General features: G+C 40.2%; 1 protein-coding gene across 4 annotated transcripts; it reads right to left on the bottom strand.

The window, feature by feature from the left end:
• Positions 1-7,709: 7,709 nt before the first annotated feature.
• Positions 7,710-21,327, bottom strand: LOC106694358 (protein FAM149A-like). 4 transcript variants are annotated; one of them, XR_001349024.2, is made up of 7 exons: positions 21,098-21,327; positions 20,209-20,418; positions 17,475-17,595; positions 16,869-16,945; positions 16,157-16,285; positions 15,135-15,213; positions 8,800-9,064 (listed from the first exon to the last, which is right to left on the bottom strand). XR_001349024.2 is itself a non-coding variant. In XM_023757175.1 (6 exons), the coding sequence occupies exons 2-6, from the start codon at positions 20,256-20,258 to the stop codon at positions 7,772-7,774; spliced, it is 429 nt and encodes a 142-aa protein (XP_023612943.1). In that variant the 5' UTR covers positions 20,259-20,418; positions 21,098-21,327; the 3' UTR covers positions 7,710-7,771. The 4 variants fall into 4 exon arrangements, 3 of the variants coding, with proteins under 3 accessions (XP_023612943.1, XP_014314568.1, XP_023612944.1); XM_023757175.1 differs by lacking the exons at positions 8,800-9,064; positions 16,869-16,945 and adding an exon at positions 7,710-7,800 and having other exon boundaries at positions 20,188-20,418; XM_014459082.2 differs by lacking the exon at positions 16,869-16,945 and having other exon boundaries at positions 20,188-20,418; positions 21,098-21,326.
• Positions 21,328-22,287: the final 960 nt, after the last annotated feature.

The raw sequence follows: 22,287 nt of genomic DNA, 5'->3' as shown, positions 1-22,287 counted from the left end.
TTAGGGGCAACTTCAGGATGGAGAGGCGCACTGGGGCTGGGGTGCGCTGACTTCCGTTACAGGAGTGAGCGGTACGTTTTAGAATGGAATTAAAGGGGCGCCGGGTTGGAAGTTCGGTTTGGGGTTAGTTTTTCCCTGGCTGGGCGCCTGGCCTCATGATGCTCCCTTGCGCAACCTGTGGTGTCTTCTACTCTCCTGGAACTGGCTGCGCGCAGGAGGTGGGGTGCATCCTGGCTGAGCATCAGGGTCATTCAGAGCAGATCCCTACTCTGACCTGGGACTCCAACCTGAGGGAGCAGGTAGAATTCGTCATCAGGTCACGGGAGAGCTGAATCATGTTCTTGTGATCCCAATGGTTTCCCAATTATCCTCGGGACCAAGAGAACATCAGGCGGGTGGAGAGGATGAAGGGCAAGGTCTCTGGAAGTGGGAGAGATAAGAGATGCTGGCAGAGCGGGGTTGGATAAAGGAGCAGTAATTATGAAGTAACTCTCAAAAGACAAACCACTGAGCCTATGGAAGGAAGGAAGGGAAAGGGAATGATGGTGAGAAGGATGCCCCAATTCTGCCCATGGCTGTGTTCACTGACTAGGAATTTTCCTTCTTCAGGTAGCGGGACCCCAATCCTGACTCTGGTTCTCTTTTCTACAGGTGATCCTCCCTACAGAGGTGCTGGGCTAGGAGTGTCCCTCTCTAGGAGCAGGTCCATAGTGATCGGGAAGGTGCCAAGGAAAATGACCTATATTGAGAAATGCCCTGGATCCTACTTTGCTCAATTCCCTCCATTTTACTGGCAGCACTTGTACAGGTGGCAAGGCCTCTTCTGGGCAGAGAGAAACATGCTTAAGTCTTCTCCAACTGATTTTTTTTTAAGTCATCCATCTGTCCTGACATGGAAAACGGTTCAGGAAATAGTAAGTGAAAGCAAACTTTTAAAGTTGCAGAACAGAGTACATAATGTAATGCCATCTTTGGGGAGAAATAAAGGTTAGTTCTCTGCAGCTAGACTAATGTCTGGGAAGAAAAACACTGGTCAACCTTATGGGATGTCCATGGAAAAGAAGAACTTACATTCTTTTTTTTATTCACTTTGCTATTATTTCATCTTTTTAAGACTTTCAAATATATTTTCTCTAATATCTTTAAGTAGATCTCATCTCTCTAAAAGTCTATCACAGCTATGAACCTATGGGATTTCTCTATATCTGACTCTCTGCTCATCTCTGTGGACAAAACAAGGAATATATAACCACTATCCTCAAGAAGTGGAGAAGGGGGAGTGCGGAGTGCTTCAGGCAGCAGCCAACATGAGTAGGAAGTGCTCCAGAGCAGAGAAGGGCATGATGGGTTCAAGAAAGTGTGTAGGGGACCCCTGCTTGGAGCACAGGGTGGCTGAGAGTGACCAGGACATGAAAATGTTCACAAGTAGCATGAACCAGCTTGAATAGACCCTGACTCCCAGTCTTAGAAATTGTATCTTTATTTTGAAGGCAATTTGTGGGTGAGAAATAGTGCCCTGAGTATTTTTGGAAAAGGGACAATAAAATAAAAGTCTTTTCTCTTTGTTCCCTGAGTCATTGTTCTCATTCTATTTGTTCCCTCATAGGAGCCAATGCCCCGAAATTTCAGACTAGACTAGTCAGATGGCCAAGCATGAGAGAAACCCATGGCGACACCCTTCTCTCCTGACAACCAAGTTCACAGTGTTGCGCCTTCGAATGTCCACCCTGAAACATAATGAATCTCTGTGTAGGGAGCATGGCATTGCCAAGGTGAAGACTTTCTACCTACATTTGTCACCACTTAGTCAGCTTCATGACACTCATCCCACTGAGTAGGAAGTTGTCCCCTAACTTTGTCTCTTGCAGATTCTTTCTATATTAAAGGACAAACCACTTGGAAGATTTTTGCTCCTCTCCCCTGCTTGAAATACATGCCTTTGAAAGTTAGTCATAGGCCAGAATAAGTTATAAACCACAGCAAAGCTTTGTAAATGTTAACATTTTGATTTCCTTAAAATTTCTGTCACTTAGAATGATTCCTAATGTGGAAAATATGTTTAATTTAGGTTAAAAAATGCTGGCTAAACATAAAACTATATTATTCACATGCTTATACATAGCAAATTATCAGAATAACAAGACACTATCATGAATTGTTGAATCACTAACATCAGGTAAAGTGCACATTATGTAAAAAGTACAGTTTTATGGACAAGCAACATCAGTTCTATGTGACTACCTCCCAGGTTATACAATATAACATGAAATCATATTGTATGTACTTTTTTGCATCTTTCTTCTTAAGCTCAACATTATTCCTATGAGATGACTCTATATCAGGGGTCCTCAAACTTTTTAAACAGGGGGCCAGTTCACTGTCCCTCAGACCGTTGGAGGGCCGGACTATAGTTGAAAAAAAAAACTATGAACAAATTCCTATGCACACTGCACATATCTTATTTTGAAGTAAAAAAACAAAACGGGAACAAATACAATATTTTTATTTGCATGTGGCCGTAGTTTGAGGACCCCTGCTCTATATTATGATGTGTAGTATTTTTCATAACTGTGTATTATTCCATTGTTTGACTATACTACAACCTATGAGCCATTTTATGACCAACAAGTGGCCCCGTGCACAAAATTCATGCACGAAGGGGGCAGGGACCCTCAGCCCAGCCTGCACCCTCTCCAATTGGGGACCCCTTGGGGGATGTCTACCTGCTGGTTTAGGTCTGATCCCTATGGGACCGCTGGCTCCTATCCGCTCACCTGCCTGCCTGCCTGTCTGATCGCTCCTAACTGCCTCTGCCTGCCTGCCTGATTGCCCCTAACCCCTCTGCCTGCCTGCCTGTCTGATTACACCTAACTACCATCCTCTGTAGGCCTGATCTCACCCTCAATTGCCCTCCCCTGCTGGCCAATTTAGTTCTTATTGGTCGGTTTCTATGCCAGTCAGCATCAAAAGCTCCGCCTCCTAGGCAGCCATTGACTCCTCACAGTTCACCCAGATTTGGTTCTGATTGGTTGGTTTCTATGCCAGTCAGTGTCTCCCGTCCTATCTCTGGGCCTGATCAGAGAGGCGGGGCTGATCAGCAGCCCCCTGGAGGCCTGAAGATAAACAGAGGCTGGCGAAGCCAGGAAAGAAAGAGAGAGGCAATGGCTGATCAACAGCTGCTATGGAGGCTGCGGATCAGGCCCTGCCTCTCTCTCTGGGCCTCATCCACAGCCCCTTCGTCAGTCAGTGCTGGTTCAGCAAGCAACCCAGCACTGACTGCAGGACTGACTTCCAGTGTTCGGGCAAGTCTTCGGTCGGTCGTTATGGACCCTGGGTTTTTATATATTAGGATGGTTGTTTCAGATGTCATATATACAGGGAATTTCAAAATAATGTATACACACTTTAACAGCTGATAGCTCAGTTTTGAAAATGAAATGTATTTTAATAAACTCTGCCATTACAGTTATTGTGTATACATTTTTTGGGATATATATATATATATATATATATATATATATATATATATATATAAAATTAATTCTGTTTCTATGGAGAATCCTGACTACTATAATCATCTCATTAAATGGATTCCTATTATTTGATGTTTTTGAGGTTATTATAAGTAGTATTTTTATATTTTATTAACTAATTATTGTTAGTATGTAGAAATGCAAATGCATTTTATGTTGACCTTGTTTTCAATGAGCTTGCTAAAATCACATACTGATTTTTAAGTATATCTGTAGATTATTTTGGATTATCTGCCTACACAATGATGTTTTTTGTGAAGAATGAATGTATTTTTTCTTTTTTTCTCAATTTTTAAGACCCTCTATATTTTAATCTGGCCCTATCAAGCTGGCTAGGTCATCCTGTATAGTGATGAATAACTTTGGTGGCTAGCAGAATCTTTTTGCATCGCTTCTGCTCTCAGTGGGTATAGTTGAATATTTTATCTTCAAGTGTGAAGTTTGCTGTAGGGTTTTTTCCCTTCTAAATACCCATAAGCCAATGATAGTTGTTCCCTTCTATTCCTAGATTACTAGGAAATTTTATTATGAATGAATTTTTTCAAAGACTTTGCCTCTGTTTATTGAGACTATCATATGTTTGTTTTCTTTGACATCATTTGTTCATTGATTATTTTTCACATGGTAGACCAAACTTGAATGCCTTACATAGATCTAATTTGGATGGCATTTATTACCCATTCATACCTGACTGATTTGATTTGCCACTATCTTGCTTAGGAGTCTGTCATCTGTGTTCAGAGATGAGATTCATCTGTTTTCTAGACCCTTATCAGTTTTTGTATACAGGTTATGCTAGCGTTATAAAATAACTTCCTATTATCTTGAAAAAATTTTATATGGGAGTTATTGATGTTATATTTTTCTTAAATATTTGGAAGAATTAACCCTGGAAATCATCAGGACTTGGAGTTCTCTTTGAGAGAAGGATTTTAATTATAGATTTAAGTCTATAATGGATATAATCCTTTCCAGGTTTCTTATTTCTTCTTTGTCTGGTGATAAGTAATATTCTTCAAGGAGTTTAAACATTTCATCTAAATTATCATACCAAATTAGTCATAGTATACTGGTTAAATTCTAACATCTATAAGATCGGTAGTGATATGCCTATTTTTATTCTTTGAAAAACATTTCCCTCTATTTGACTTCAAGGATTCTACATTCTCTTGATTTTGAGTCTCCCTCACCAGTCACTTTTTCTATCTGCTTCGCTGTTTTCTTTTCACATCCTATACCTCTAGATGTTAAAGGGGGTCAGGACTCTTTCCCTGCATCTTTGTACTCACTCTCTTGGTTATCTCATTCATTTCAGTACCTAAATACCATCTCTCTGTTGAAACATTTATACTTCTGGTCTATACTTTTTCTCTAAACTCCAGGGGTAGATACCCAAATACCTCAACGTATCCACTTAGACATCCAATAGGCATCTCAAACATAACATGTCCCAGCCAAAGCCAAAAAGTCAATATTGATTCTTTCTTTAGTTACACTTCACGTCTAATTCCACAGCAAATCCCACTGACTTGACTTTCAAAAAACATCCAAAGTCCTCTGACTTCTGAGCAGCTACATCACTGTCATATGACTGAAACATTGTCTCGGGTCAGATTGCATTGCTCTGTCCTGAAAACTTTCCAGTTGCTCCTATTTCAGATAACTTTCCATTTCCAAGGTCAAAAAGGATCTTAATCACTCCACTCCTATCATCTACTGTTATTCACCCCCTTGCTAATACCATTCTATGTGTGTTTTTTCCTATGTCTAGAATTCTCTTTTTCATATCTACATGGCTTCTTATCTCATCTTCTTTGCATCTTTGCTCAAATATTACCTCCACAATAAAGCCTCCCCTTTCTGAAATTGAAGCCCTATTTTAGGTTTCTTCATAGCATATATTGCTATCTGACCTTATATTATATTTTTGTTGCTTTGGTTATTGAAAACAATTACAACAAAAATATAGTATCCAAATGATTTATGATATTAAAAAACTGATTGCCTCCTCCACTGTTAGGGCAAAGACTTCATCTTGTTCAGTCCAATGCTTAAAACAGAATCTTAATAAAAAGAAGGTGCTTGATAAAAATTTGATGAAATAATAAATCCATGATGATGACCACACAGAAATGTTATCTTCTGAAACAAATTTTAACTTGGAGTATTTATCACAGAGGTAAAACCCTGAAAAACATAGATGGAACTATATTTTGAATTCATGAAAGAATGTTTACTATCTGGTTAGAAATATAAAAGAGTGAATAACCTATGTATATGCAAAGTAGAGAGGTATTCACACAAATTATATAAAAATTGGGAACCCAAACAATAAATGCAATAAATTTCTGAAAACTCTTTCAATACTTTATATTTTATCAAAAATTAAAAAATTAAAAACCCTGGACAATGATTTGTGGTCATAAGAAAACAATGACTATAAAAATATCATACCCAAATGATTTATGATATTATAAAAATGTACCTCTTAATTGGTATAGCAATTACATTCTAGTTCAGAATAACAATATGGATATTTCCTCTTATGTTACATTTTAAAAATCGAGCAGTTTTTTATGGTATTTTACATGTTTTTATATTATTTTCAATTCCGTCATTCCTTCTTTGGTTTTGGTTAAATTAACAGACATTGTATTAATGTAATCTCTAACCTTTATTTAAAAACTAGAGGCCTGGTGCACCAATTTGTGCACGGGTGGAGTCCCTTGGCTTGGCCAGCAATCGAGGCCTATCAGGGGGGCCTGCGGGTGGGAGGGGCCCTGGGAGGTTGGCTGGCTGGCCCCACCCCTGATTGAGGTAGCGGGGGCAAATCTAGGGCGGGGTTGGCAGGGGGAGGGGCCACGGGAGGCTGGGAGAAGCTGATCAGGGCCTGGATCAGGCCTGTTGGCCTTCGCAGTGCATGTCATAGCAACCGGTCGATCCAGTCATTCCGCTGTTCCTGTCACTGGGCTTTTATATATATAGATTGACCTCAGGAGTAATTCAGTTAGCCTTTTTCAATTTTTAACAAAAATTTTAAGATGATTCATTTATCAATGATTACTATGAAAACACTGTGCTAACTTTTACCTAACCAGTTCAAGAAGCACCATCCTTGGTATAAGGATTACTTACTAGCCTCTGAATCTCAATTAACCTGTAAGTAAAACATTATCTTTATTTATTTATTTATTTATTTTTAAATATATTTTATTGATTTTTTACAGAGAGGAAGGGAGAGAGATAGAGAGTTAGAAACATCGATGAGAGAGAAACATTGATCAGCTGCCTCCTGCACACCTCCTACTGGGGATGTGCCCACAACCCAGGTACATGCCCTTGACCGGAATCGAACCCGGGACCTTTCAGTCCGCAGGCCGACGCTCTATGCACTGAGCCAAACAGGTTTCGGGTACCTTTAATACAGATGTGAAAACATGTGTGGAGAGGTTTTTTAAAGTCAGGGACAGAGTCAAGTCTTTTTGTTATGTCTAAAATGGTACTTTATCTTCCAATTGAAAATATTTAGAAGATATGAAGCAAGATCATTGTACTTGGTTCCATATTTTAAAGTACTTTTAATCAATATATGTAAATAATAGAATTTTTTAATTGTTGCACAACTCCAAAGCCAAATAAAATAAAGCTACCATTAAACCTTTTCAGTGGTTCTCTATGAAAAAATAATTCCTTTTGTATACTCTAATGTTAGTGTAGGATGCATATCAATCCTTTTTAAGAAGTCTGAGCTGATTAGGGAAAGGCTTGGATGGTTTTGGGAAACCGATATAAAATAGTCTAAATGGTTTTGAAGGCGCCAGGTAGCTAGAAATAATTACCACAGTTAGCAGTAATTATGGACCAAAGAGCACCTAAATCCAGACCACTTACATGTCTAGAAGTTCCTCACGTCTCATAACTGCAGAATTAGGACTAATACTCTATATTGAAAGCTTTTATAGCTAATATTTAGGGATAGTTAGAAAATTCTTTGTGTAGGTTACTGAGCATTGAGAATATGACCTAGAATTATGGAGCTGTGGCCAATCAGAAGAGCCATAGACAAAGTGATCATTCTCATGTCAACTCCCTAACATGTTCCATGACTATAGAAATTGAAGTAGAGAATGTAAAGGAGAACATACCAATTGGAGGCAAGGCTCTGGACAACACTAATTCAAGTGCCAACACTCTTCTTAATTTCCAGACGTTTATAAGTGGGCAATGATCCTCTCTTCTTAGAGCCAGAAATATGTCTGAAAATAACCTATTATACATTTAAAGGAATAGATAGATAGATAGATATAAGCTTCATTTTGAATTAATAAAAATTACATCATTAAAATATAATTCTCTGATAGAAAAGAAGAATTACACAAGTTGAGATCTGAAAAGATCAAAACAAGTCTAAAAATTTAAATCATGATAAAGGAAAACAACGGGGCAGAGAGGAAAAGAGAAATGACCACATAGCCTTGCCTCCAACTGATTAAGCCTCATTTACATTCTCTATTCCTCTTTCCATATTAATGTCAGATAGGGATACGCTCAGAGGAAAAATAAAGCAGAGCAAGAGGACAGAGAGCAGAGGGAGCTGCTGCTTTAGACAGAGGGATCGGGAAGGCTCCATGCCCCAAGTTGACTTCTGGGAAGAGGAAGATGCTGCTGTGAAGCCTTCTGTCCAATGGAGGAACACTTCAGTTGTGAACAATAACGATGAAACCGTATGCAAAATATTTTAATTATGTGTACCTTCATAATTAAAATCAATCACTTGATTTTAAAAATCAATAAACTGGGGATATTTCTGAAAAGACCACCTGAACTTGAACATGAAAACTAGTAAAGCAAAATGGGCTTGGGGGACTTCACCACTGACGTTCCTCAAAGAGGCTCATGACTAAACTACTTTTTAAAAGGGTATGAGAAAGTCAGCACACTGACCAGAACAGCCCCAATCTTCCACTGGCACATGGTACCCAAGATGACTCTGCTATTTTCCCAAGAAGGAAATAATATCTATTTGTGATTAGGATTTTGATGGAATTAATCATGGAATGAGACACAAAAAATATGTCAAGACACAAAGTTACAAAATGGCATATTACTATATATATATTAAATAGTGTATGAGTACGTACACTAATTTTGTGTGTGTGTATAGTTGATAAAAGGATGGGTTATAAACACAGATTCCTCTGAGCAAAGCCTAAAGGATCCATATTGGAATGCTTCCAATGACAAAGACTGATAAGCTTGACTTGTATTGTGTTTACAATGCAAAGTGTTCACAATTAAGTTGTTTATTTGTCTGCATTTCTCTCAGACAGTCCAATATCACAGACTGCTGTGCCAACAGACACATAATATAATACTTGTTCTCCTGTTTTTCAAGTGACAAGTGGTCGCAGAGGCTCTGGGTGGCCCAGCAAAGGCTGCAATTCTGGGGAAGCAACATCAAGATGCCACTTGGAATCTCTTTCTTAAAGTCAGAGTTGTCCTCTGAAAAGACTTGGGTGGATACTGCGAACCTGAAACACCAACCAAAAGTAATTCTCATTAAAATGTTAAAAATTCCAGCTCTTAAAAGCATTGTTTTGTATAGTCCATGCCGATGATATTTTTTAAAAAAGAAAAAAGGTATTTAATGTCACTTTCACACACACCAGCAAACAGTCACGTGCAAAAACTGCCATCTGCGGTTGAGAAGAAGGAAAGGGGTTCGTCCCCACCAAGACTCGGTGCTGGCCATGTGTCCTTCCAGGCAGGTGGGGTGCAGGGACCTTCTCCTCAGAGGTGGGTCACAAGGCCCAGGCAGTTGAGTAGGGAGCTCTGTCAGCCCCATGGGGGTAGAAGCGAGGTCACCTGCCTTCCCGCTATTGGGGACACCCCATCAGCTCCACCTCTCTTTTTTTTTCCAGCCACAAAAACAATATATTGGTAAGTTAATAGCTCCAGATGATTTTTGACTTGGAAGCAAAGGTAAGAAAGAGACCACATGCTTGCTTGTCAGAGAAAAAATAAACTAAATCCTTAGAATTAGAGAAACATCTCTCTTGATGCACCCTCATTCCCTTCTACAGAAATGAGAAAGGGACTCTGACCATCAGTAATAATTGTTGACACAAGTTTCTGAGAAGAGCCTACACTGACTAGTATTTGGTGAAACATCAAGAGCGTGGAGTTAAAGCAAATTCAGAGCCCAGTTCCATCTCCTAACCTCACTCCTGCGTGTCCAACAAACTAGCTGAAATCTCCACTCAGCATGCTGTAGTCAACGTCTCCAAAACAATTCATCAAAACTCCTCGGGTTCCCTCTTTCAGCATCACCCACGGAATCATAGGTATCAGCCTTTACTCCTTTCTCTCTCACATACCACAGGGTGTTCCTCCCAATTTGGTGGCTCATGCCTCCTCCAGGAAGGTTCTCTGCCCCTTTGCCCACCTGAATATCCAGCCAGGTGGCCCTGCTCGCCACTCCCACAGCCCTTTCCATCTCCCCACCAGCCTGAATGTCCCTTCAGGCTCAGACCAAAATGTCCTTGGTGTTTGAGTCTCTGCCTTTAGAGCAGAACTTGGCACAGAGTGAGCAGTTAGTACATTGTAATTTATTAATAAACAAACTTGGGTGTCTAATTCTGCTTGATCATCTATGATTCTGTTAAAAGCAATACTTGATAATGGAGCATGGCTGTCTCTTAGAGAAAGAACTATTGTCACTGATGATAGCGAATAGAGCTAGGGAATGTATAAGAAAAAAAAAAAACAATGGCAAGGTACAGCAGCCTGGAGCTATTAAGGATTGGAGAAAAATCTCAAAGAGCTAAAGAATCTTTGACATCACTCTGCTACAGAACTATAGAAGGGTGAGGCAAGCACTGACAAACCTGTGTTGTTCCAATGCTTAAATTTTGCTAAATTTATTTTAAAATTATAATATATGAAGTGTTTCCCTGAAAATAGCAATTATCCTTTACATGTCCAATCATCTGTAATACAAATGGTCATAATTTATATTATGAACATTTACAGCAAACAATATCTTTCTGGCATCTACCTAGGTCCTTTCCATACATTTTTCAAATAATTATTTTATCAGCCAGCAGGTTATAAAAAAAAAAGAAACTGAGGCCCAGAGAGAGATTGAGACAACCCAAAGATTGCTCGGCTGGTAGGGGGCAGAGCCACAATGGAAACCAAGCATTTGAGCCCAGCCGGCGTGGCTCAGTGGTTGAGCATCAACCTATGAATCAGGAGGTCATGGTTTGATTACCAGTCAGGACATATTCCCAGGTTGTGGGCTCAAACACAGTGTGGGGCATGATCAGTGATTCTCTCATCATCGATGTTTCTCTCTCTCTCTCTCTCTCTCTCTCTCCTCCCTTTTTCTATGAAATCAATAAAAAGGTCTTAAAAAAAGAAAAAGAAACCTTGATTCCAGGGTGGCACACCTCAAGACAATGCCATGTGGCCTCCCTGAATAAAAATGTTGGTCATAACGGAAGCACGTGTGTGACACAGGACAAGCACTACTTGGTTCCCTGAGGAGCCGCTGTCCACATATTTAGACTCCAGTAACATTCTTTTCCAAATGTCATCATGTCTATGATGATTTGACCATGTGCTTTATTTTTCATTACCCTTGACTGTGTTTGAATGATTTCACAAATTTGATATTATCCTGTCATACATATAAGCAGTTGCAATGGTGTGTTTGTGATCAGGGGCAGTTAGAGATGAAAAAGTATTTTGCAACAATAAAAGTTCATTTTGATCAGTCAGGGGGGCAGACTCAGTGAGCACCAAAGCCCCATTGAAGCAAGTCTTGCCCTGGAGGGGTGTCTCCAGCACAGAAGTTCTCCAACTGCAGACACAGCTGATTCTCACAGACAATTGGCCTGGAGGTCAATTCCTCCCAGTGATACCTACAACAATCAAGGCTTAACTACAACAAGACTGTGCACAAAGACCACAAGGGGGTGCACCAAGAGTGTCCTCCTCAGGTAATTGGGGAGGCTGAACCACTGGGCCCTAGAGGACACTTAGCACAGAAAACCACTTTATCAACACAGGGAAGCATAAAAAATGCAGAGACAAAGAAAAAGGACACAAATGACAGAAATGGAGGAAAGCAAACTACTGGATATAGAGTTCAAAACCACACTTTTAAGGTTTTTCAAGAATTTTCTAGAAACTGCCGATAAACTTAATGAGACCTACAAGAAATCTAATGAGACCCTCGAGGTTGTGATAAAGGACCATCTAGAAATTAAGCATACACTGACTGAAATAAAGAATATTATACAGACTCCCAACCGCAGACTAGAGGATCGCAAGAATCAACTCAATGATTTGAAATACGAAGAAGCAAAAAACACCCAACCGGAAAAGGAAAATGAAAAAAGAATCCAAAAATATGAAGATAGTGTAAGGAGTCTCTGGGACAGCTTCAACCATACCAACATCCAAATTATAGGGGTGCCAGAAGAAGAGAGAGAGCAAGATATTGAAAACCTATTTGAAGAAATAATGACAGAGGAAAACCAAGATGGCGGCATAGGTTAACGCCGGAGTTTGCTGCCTCGAACAACCACTTCAAAAATACAACTAAAAGATGGAACGGACATCATCCAGAACCACAGGAAGGCTGGCTGAATGGAAGTTCTACAACTAGGAGGAACCGAGAATCAGAGGAGGCGCAGTGCTGAAGTAAAATACTGAGGTGCGGAGTGCGTGCGGCGCGGGCTGGTGGCTGAGGGCGCGGTTGACTGTTTCAATCCAGAGGGAGCCTCAGACTCTGAGCTCCAGATCCGGGCGAGTCTCTAGGGACCCAGACTTAAACGGGAGAAGCAGGACTGTCTGGCTACAGTCCCTCCGAGGTTTGCAGCGGTTGCTGGGACAGAGAGGCAGAGCCCCTGGGGACGGACTGAGAGCAGCCATAACTGCTCCCTCCTCCGCCCTGTTGATCCCGTGGGACCCGCCCCGCCCAAGCCCTGCACAGAGGCATTTGCCGGATAGCCTCAGGCAAAGGCTAGATTAGCACCTCCCTAGAGGACACAAGTTCTTCCACTGCAGACATAGCTGATTATCACAGCCAGTCAGCCTGGAGGTAAAATCCCTCTAGTATTAACTACAACAATCAAGGCTTAACTACAATAAGACTGCGCACAAAGACCACTAGGGGGTGTACCAAGAAAGCGTAAAAAATGCGGAGACAAAGAAACAGGACAAAACTATCAAGGGAGGATATTGAGTTCAGAACCACACTTTTGAGGTCTCTCAAGAGGCTTCTAGAGTCTGTCGATAAACTTGATGAGATGTACAGGAAATCTAATGAGACCCTCCATGGTGTGATAAAGGACCATCTAGAAAGTAAGCATACACTGACTGAAATAAAGAATCTTATACAGACTCCCAACAGCAGACCAGAGGAGCGCAAGAATCAAGTCAAAGATTTGAAATGCGCAGAAGCTAGAAACACCCAACCGGAAAAGCAAAATGAAAAAAGAACCCAAAAATACGAAGATAGTGTAAGGAGCCTCTGGGACAGCTTCAAACGTACCAACATCAGAATTATAGGGGTACCAGAAGATGAGAGAGAGCAAGATATTGAAAACCTATTTGAAGAAATAATGACAGAAAACTTCCCCCACCTGATGAAAGAAATAGACTTACAGGTCCAGGAAGCGCAGAGAACCCCAAACAAAAGGAATCCAAAGAGGACCACACCAAGACACATCATAATTAAAATGCCAAGAGCAAAAGACAAAGAGAGAATCTTAAAAGCAGCAAGAGAAAGAAACTCAGTTACCTACAAGGGAATACCCATACGACTGTCAGCTGATTTCTCAACAGAAACTTTGCAGGCCAGAAGGGAGTGGCAAGAAATATTCAAAGTGATGAATAGCAAGAACCTACAACCAAGATTACTTTATCCAGCAAAGCTATCATTCAGAATTGAAGGTCAGATAAAGAGCTTCACAGATAAGGAAAAGCTAAAGGAGTTCATCACCACCAAACCAGTATTATATGAAATGCTGAAAGGTATCCTTGAAGAAGAGGAAGAAGAAGAAAAAGGTAAAGATACAAATTATGAACAACAAATATGCATCTATCAACAAGTGAATCTAAGAATCAAATGAATAAATAATCTGATGTACAGAATGAACTGGTGATTATAATAGAATCAGGGACATAGAAAGGGAATGGACTGACTATTCCTGGGGGGAAAAAGGGTGTGGGAGATGCGGGAAGAGACTGGACAAAAATTGTGCACCTATGAATGAGGACAGTGGGTGGGGAGTGAGGGCGGAGGGTGGGGTGGGAGCTGGAAGGAGGGGAGTTATGGGGGGAAAAAGAGGAACAAATGTAATAATCTGAACAATAAACATTTAATAAAAAATAAAAAAAAAATAGAAAAAAGAAAAAGAAATAATGACAGAAAACTTCCCCTACCTGGTGAAAGAAATAGATTTACAAGTCCAGGAAGTACAGAGAACCCCAAACAAAAGGAATCCAAAGAGGACCACACCAAGACACATCATAATTAAAATGCCAAGAGCAAAAGACAAAGAGAGAATCTTAAAAGCAGCAAGAGAAAGAAACTCAGTTACCTACAAGGGAGTACCCATACGACTGTCTGCTGATTTCTCAACAGAAACTTTGCAGGCCAGAGGGAATGGCAAGAAATATTCAAAGTGATGAATAGCAAGAACCTACAACCAAGATTACTTTATCCAGCAAAGCTATCATTCAGAATTGAAGGTCAGATAAAGAGCTTCACAGATAAGAAAAAGCTAAAGGAGTTCATCACCACTAAACCAGTATTATACGAAATGCTGAAAGGTATCCTTTAAGAAGAGGAAGAAGAAGAAAAAGGTAAAGATACAAATTATGAACAACAAATACACATCTATCAACAAGTGAATCTGAAAATCAAGTGAATAATCTGATGAACAGAATGAACTGGTGATTATAATAGAATCAGGGGCATAGAAAGGGAGTGGACTGACTATTCTTGGAGGGGAAAGGGGTGTGGGAGATGCGAGAAGAGACTGGACAATAATCGTGCACCTATGGATGAGGACAGTGGGTGGGGAGTGAGGGAGGAGGGTGGGGTGGGAACTGGGTGGAGGGGAGTTATGGGGGGAAAAAGAGTAACAAATGTAATAATCTGAACAATAAAGATTTAACTAATAAAAAAAAGAATCTGGGTTTTAAAATTTCATTAATTAAATTTTGGGCAGTGGGAGTGGCTGGGGAGAGGTCAATAGGGGAAAAAGGAGACTTATGTAATATTTTAAACAATAAAGAATTTAAATTTAAAAAAATAAATTAAATAAAATAAATTTGATGTTTAGGATATAAGTCCCCTCAAAAAAAAAAAAAGCATTTGGGCATTTTTCTCTTTACAACTACAGCTTGCCTTTGCAGTTTTTTTCTTTATAGAGGTTTCTGAGGTCTGGTTGTAGACCACAAACCTTGGTATTTCCTCTGACGGGGTCCACAACAGTCCCATCCAGGGAGCAATCTTCAACTTCTTTTCCAAAACTTACAATTTCACACATTACATCATTTTATTTATCCATGGAGAACACTGACCTGTCAGCAAACCTTGACCTGCCCAGGTGTGACCAGCAAACTCCATCAGAGTCAATGAACCTTTTCGAGGGGTGTCTGACTGTTAGAAGAAAAATAAAGGATGAGTTTTAGGATGAGTTAGAAGGATGAGTTAGAAGGATGAGTTTTACTGTTTCAGATGTTTTTTTCCTTGTTTGACATTTAGTCAAAAAGGATATATTTTTTTACATTCAATATTATTTTGTATAGATTTCAGGTGTACAGCAGAGTGGTTGGATAATCATATACTCTACAAAGTGTTTCCCTGATATTCCCCGTCCCCACCTGGCACCATCAACAGATGGTACAATATTATTGACTAGATTCCCTCTGCAGTACTTACAACCCCATGACTATTCTGTAACTACCAATCTGTACTTCTCAATCCCCCCTCCACTCTAGCAACCATCAATCTGTTCTCTGTACCTATGGGCCTGTTTCTATTTTGCTTATTTATTTTGTTCTTTAGATTCCACATGTAAGTGAAATTATATGGTATTTGTCCATCTCTGACTGACTCATTTCCACGCTGTGACAAATGGTAAAATTTCATTCTTTTTTATGACGAATATTCCCTTGTATGTATGTATGGGTACGTGGCACAAATTCTTTATCCACTTGTCTATTGATGGGCACTTGGGTTGGATATTTTTTAAATATGTTTTTATTGTTTTTAGAGAGACAGGAAGGGAGAGGGAGAGAAGCATTGATCAGCTGCCTCCTGCACATCCCTTACTGGGGATTGAGCCCAGGCATGTGTCCTGACCTGGAATTGAACTAGTGACCTTTTGGTACATGGGACAAGACTCAATCAACTGAGCCACTCCGGCCAGGGCATGGGGTGGATATTTTTAAAAACCAAAGTATAGTTAACACAATGCGGTATACAGATCATGCATATGGAAATGTACACTCGAAACCTGTATGATCCTATTACCCAATGTCACCCAAACATTTTAATTAAAACAAAAATAAAAGCAAAGTATAGTTAACAGAGAACCTACCCAGAACGTATGGGTTGTGCTGGGCCTTGAAAACTGTTCCACAGTCAGAGATCTTTCTCGAAGAGGTGATCGTTCTACACTATCGGGTATTGCACTTAAAACATGGTTTTGTGCATGCCTTCCTCTGTACTAAATGAGAGATAATATGTTATTGTTTAAATAAAATTCAAACCTTAAAAAAATAATCTATATGCTTCACTCCTTTAGTCATTCATTTATTCACTTACTTGAAAACTTATTTATATGTTGGTAAACATAAGATCTAGTAAGCATAATAATGAAAATTTTTTAATTATGGAATTGTGTTATTTAACCTAATAAAATAGTAACGTCCTAATTGGTAAATATGGGGTAAAAACCTTTACTACATGCAATTCTTAGTATTAAACTATAATACAAATGTAGTTCTGCAGTTGTGAAGCATCTGACATTTTTTAAGGTGATATTTGCCTTCTTTTGTGATTTCACACTCAGCCTCAATATTCTAAGATTAAATATTAAAGCTTTGCCGCTCTGACCTCCTGGGAATGGGTCCATGGCTATGCCCAGGGAGGCACAGGGAATGCAAGAGAAAACATTGCCTCAGCGTTTGTTCTCTCCCTAAGCTTTATGTTGCCACAACCTGGTGCTTCTGTGTTCTATAAAATAGACACAAGCTACTTGTGTCATAGCAGAGCGTGTGGTCATTATGAAATATGTTTGTGTCTATTACCAGCAGCATAGCTTCCCCAGGCCTTTTCCATCTGCAGGACTGAGTTGAGCTTGGCTGAAGAAGGGATTGCTTCTACACTGCAGTAAACATAGTAAAGTTAGCGGGGGAAATGAGAGCTGATAAAAATGGCAGGGGTATGTGACTGAGCTCCTCATCTATGCCAGTCGTTATTTAACATCTTTACATTCATTGAATCTGTATACAAGTAACAATTTTTTGAGGTAGCAATTATTATTGCCCTTTGATAGATGACAAAATTGAGGCTCAGAGAGATTCATTTATACCAAATCACACAGAGACTGGGTGGCAGGACTTCAACACAGTCTGCCTGTCTCCTGACCTCACCTTCATGCTATTTTCTGCACATCATCCTGACCATCAGGTATGTCCCGGACACCTAATCTCCCTCATTTAGCTTAAGCCATGTTTTTATTTCACAAAATAGTGAACAAACCCTGCCAGCCCCTGTAAATTCTCACAAGCCACTTATTTTCAGGAAGCAGATTATGGAGACATTTTATGTTAATGATTTCACTGCAAAGTACCAGGATTCTATGTTGTTTGTTTGTTTGAACGTGCACTTTAATATAATGGAATGTGTCTTACAGAGACAGGCCGAGATCCAGGAACTGCCACCTTCTGCTCAGCAGGCTCGGGGCCTATGGGGGGTAACCTGCTCCGTGCGGTGTGGACTGGTGGGGAGGACATGTGGTCCATGCCAGTTTGCCTGTGAACACAACAACACGTAACTGAGCATCTGGGAGTCAAGACAGAGGACAGACCTTACACAGCTCCTGATGTGAGCTCTTCATCACAGTCTGCCTTCCAAGGGAAATGAGCTGAGTTCAGAAAGACAAATGTGGGGAGGGGCCTGGCACCAACTAGCTCTGTCACCTTCTCCTGAGCAATCGCCATCAGCCTGTATTCACTGAGTGACCAGCTATTCTGCCACAGGGCAGAACAGAGAGGTAATGGAACATCTAGTTCTGACCCTTATGGAATTTACAAGTTATTGAAAACACATAAATAATTAGAGTACAATGCAATGCAATTTATATAACAACATGTTATGGCACATGGTTCTGAATAGAAGCACTGTAGAAATTTAGGGAATAGAGTGATCAGTAAAAGAACAAAATTAAGCCCATCTGGCAGGGCTCGGTGGTTGAGCGTCCACCTATGAACCAGGAGGTCACTGTTCGATTCCCAGTCAGAGCATATGCCCAGGTTGCGGGCTGGATCCCCAGTTGGGGGTGTGCAGGAGGCAGCCTATCAATGATTATCTCTCATCATTGATGTTTCTATCTCTCTCTCCCTTTCCCTTCCTCTCTGAAATCAATAAAAATATATTTTTTAAAAGAAGAACAAAGTTAATTATAAATGTGCAGGGGCTAGATTTAGAAAACCACAAAACTTTATGAATCATCATAAGAATGGGGAGGCAAATATGTTTTCTAATGGGCAAACTAAATATCATAACAATGTCAGTTATTCCTACATTTTCAACAAATTTAATACTATGAAGTCCAATGTGAAGCTTTTTAAAAAATTTGACAATATTGTATAGTTATTTGTCAGTATAGGAGAGTAAATATTCATAAAAAACAAAAGAGTAATGATGATAGGAGGCTTTCCATATCAGATATTAAAATGAAAAATAAAATTGCCTGGCTCATGCACAAGACTACAGATGGCTATTCTAGAAACAGATTACAATTCATTTATTCATGAATAATAAAGTTGTGAAAATTAAAATAGGACCATTTTTGACCTATCAAGTTTTAAAATACACATACTACCCAAAGTTTTGCAGCTGAATGAAAAAGTTAGTCTCCTGTATTATCAGTGAGCCTATCAATTGGTAGAACCATTCTGGGACAAACTTTGAAAAAATGTTCAAGGGCCTTAAAAATATCCACAACTTTTGACCTGGTGTCTTTAGCTCTAGGACTACATCACCAGGAAGAAATTTGAAGACATCCTTATTTAGATTTACATAAAATGACACTTACTGCACATTACAATAATGAACATATAGACAAAAAAACCCTCAATAATAAAGAAATCATAAATTACAAATACCCACATAATTATATTCTAGTCATTAAAATTATGATTTTGAAAATATCTAATAATATGGAAAATATAAATAATGTTAAGTAAGAAAATTATGTAAAAAGTACTACATTCTACCATAGTAAGATAATGTTAGTATTAGATAAAAAGACAAACATTTGTTTTTGACAGGACAAAAATAATCTTACTCTTTTAATGTGTAAATCACAGATATAGAAAAGGTACATAAGTTGCACAGTATATTTTTGGAATATTAAGATTCCATAGGTTTGGAATAGTTGGAAATAGAGTATAAAAGGGCCTTGAGCATGGCAATATGGAAAACACATGTCTACAGAAAGGGAGGGCCCTGAAGTAAAAGGGAATGTACAGTTGGAAGTGTCCAAACTCACTTTAATAGGAAATAGGAAAGGTTTTGATGGTGGAGCCCAGGCAGGCTGGGAGGAAGAGGAGTGAACCAGTCACGTGCTCTTGGCCCAGGTGTGGGTGAGGAATGGGTCCCAGGCAGCCACAGTGAGAATGCAGGAGGGAGAAGGGTCCTGAAAGAATTAACAGGACAGACCCACCTAGAACTGGGAATTTCAGCTCCAAACTGCGCAACACATACTGACCTGTGAAAAAGCTGGAAGTGGTGCTATGAACCCATCTTGAAAGAGTCCAATTACTGGCTAAGCACTGGCCAGTGCTTCCACCATCCACCTCCCGCAGGGGGACCTTTATTTTTTATTTTTTTAAATATGTTTTTATTGATTTGTAGAGATAGAGGAAGGGAGGGAGAGAGCAAAACATCGATGCATCAACAACGATCTGCTGCCTCCTGCAGGCCTCCCCGCTGGGGATCAGCCTGAAATAAGAGCATGTGCCCTGACTGGGAATCAAACCTGCGACCTCTTGGTATATGGGTCGATGCGCAACCACTGAGTCACACTGGCCAGGTGCAGGGGGACCTTTAATAACTCCCTCCCTTGCTGCAGAAAGCCTGTGGCATGACGGTCCAGGTAGTGTCCCCAAAGCGAGACAACACAATGGGGGTGCCAATAAGTTATAAATGCAGCTAAGAACTGCTTTAAATACTGCTGAAACAAAATTCATGCCAAATGTTAAATATTCAATTCATGTCAATATTCAAATGCATAAACAACTTAGAAAAGTCTCCACATAAGTTTAACAGAGAATGCTTTGTCTAGAATAATCCATGAGCCCTAAGTGACAAGAGCCTCTGTCCTCTGTGACTTTTGTTTACCATGAGAGAAGCAGGACGTACAGTCTTGTTCCCCTAAGCACCTCCTCACTGTCCACATTGGGGGTTTTCATTCTCTGTGAGTCCAAAGTGAGAGAAGGCAGCCTCCTGTGTACCGGTGTCTTCTTTGCAGGAGTCTGTAGTCAGCAGGAGTCTGAGATTCGTCCCAGACGGTGGCGGGCCGCAGAAAGGCTACTAGCCCCCACACTCAGTGATTTGTCCTCTTGTTCATTCCTGGGGAAGGGAAATCAAGTTAATTACTGGGATGCAAGCTCTGTGAGAATAGGGAACATTTGCCCATGACCAGACACCGTCAAGAACAGTGCCTGGCTCCTAGGCGATACTCCTATTTGTTGAAAGGATAAACAGATTATTATTTCCAAATCCGTTTCAATTTCAATGAAGAATCATCAATAGAGAGAAAAGATCGAAGTTTCTTATTGCTTATGATCAAACATTATAGCCCATAAGATTAAGAATTTACTGCTGCATTCCCTTTTTCTTTTTTTAAATATATTTTTATTGATTCCAGAGAGGAAAAGAGATGGAGAGAGAGAGAGAGAAACATCAATGATGAGAGAGAATCATTGATCAACTGCCTCCTGCACGTTCCCTACTGGGAATCGAGCCCACAACCCGGGCAATGTGCCTTGACCGGGAATCGAACCGTCACCTCTTGGTTCATAGGTCAACGCTCAATCACTGAACCATGCTGTCTGGGCCCTTTTTTCTTATCTGCCCCAATCTAACAGTAATCCTTCTGTGGTCGATATTTAATAGCGTGTTTTTATCCTCACACACTGGCCGTGACCTGCCCTGAGTGTGATTCTCATTCTCTCACGCCCTCCACAGTCCGGATGTTCACATGTGCGAAGCACAGGGAGGAGGCTGGGTGGTTATTTCTCATACGTACTGCGTCATATCTGCAAAATAGGTCGGTCTCTGCTGAAGTGGTTTTGCTTGAATTGTCATCACACCATTCAAATCACTATAAAAATTGTTGGAGAAGCGACGAATCTGAGGAAAGTAAAAGCAATAAAAATTAAAAAGCATCCATAGCCACTGCCACCATGACTGCCTGCTGGAATCCATAGGAAGCAACTGCACATTCAGACTGGCTAATGGGAGGAACATTCAATAAAGGAGCTAGAGTTTATAAAGAGGTGGAGAAGGAAATTAACAAGGAACAGCTTAATTCCCCAAGGCTTATCACTGCGTCGACACATGCCCACACTTGGGCCTGGAGCAACCAGGGTTGCTGCCTGGAGAAATGCCACCAACACACTGTGACCTGGCAGCCAGGAGAAAAGCAACACCACACCTCATGTTCTCTAATCTCTGAGCGCCCACAGGGGACAGCTGCTGGGCAAGACAGCCAGGGAACACAGCCTCCAGGGCACCCCAGGGGGTGGCAGGTGCAGAGAGCACCAGGAGAAGCAGAGGAAAGGTGTCCCAGCTCCTGACCGGTCAGCTTGCTCTGGACCTCTCCTCCCTTGTCCTTCACAGCTTCCCCCTCTGCTTCCTGGGAGCAGCATGGTACCTGGAAAACTCCAACCACCAGATCCAAAGGCTTAAATTTAAATCCCAGTTCTAACTGCTTTCTGGTTGGTGATCATGGGAAGATTACTGTGGAATTTTAATTTCCTGATCTGTAAATTGGGAATAATGACACCTACTTCATAGAATTATTATGGGAATGAAATTAGACAACATTGGTGAAAGCATGAATTAAGGGTTCAATCATCAATTCTTTATTCCAATTCCTTAATATGTCCAACTAGGATTCAAAATATTATTTAGACCTAGAGGAACCAGGTATCTGAGACTAGAATTCTATTCTGGGTCAAGAATAGAACTAGCAACTACAATCACATTTTCCTCATGTTGGATAAATGTTCAAAGAAATGTTAGAGGAATAAATGAAGACCTATTGCAATTACCACTAGAATACTTGGACTATTTCAAAATAAGTTCTATTAGTATTTATTGGCACTTTGGCCTGTGTTGTCCATGTATTTTCTTTCAGCATTTATCCAAAAAGAACATCAAAATAGATGTAGAAAACATTTCTTAATACTATTAAAAACCACCAAATATCTGTAA

This window comes from Myotis lucifugus, unplaced genomic scaffold (genome assembly GCF_000147115.1).
Source record: "Myotis lucifugus unplaced genomic scaffold, Myoluc2.0 scaffold_102, whole genome shotgun sequence".
Taxonomy (NCBI): domain Eukaryota; kingdom Metazoa; phylum Chordata; class Mammalia; order Chiroptera; family Vespertilionidae; genus Myotis; species Myotis lucifugus.
The sequence above is the reverse complement of the archived record's forward strand: the minus strand, read 5'-3'. Positions and strand labels throughout refer to the sequence as shown.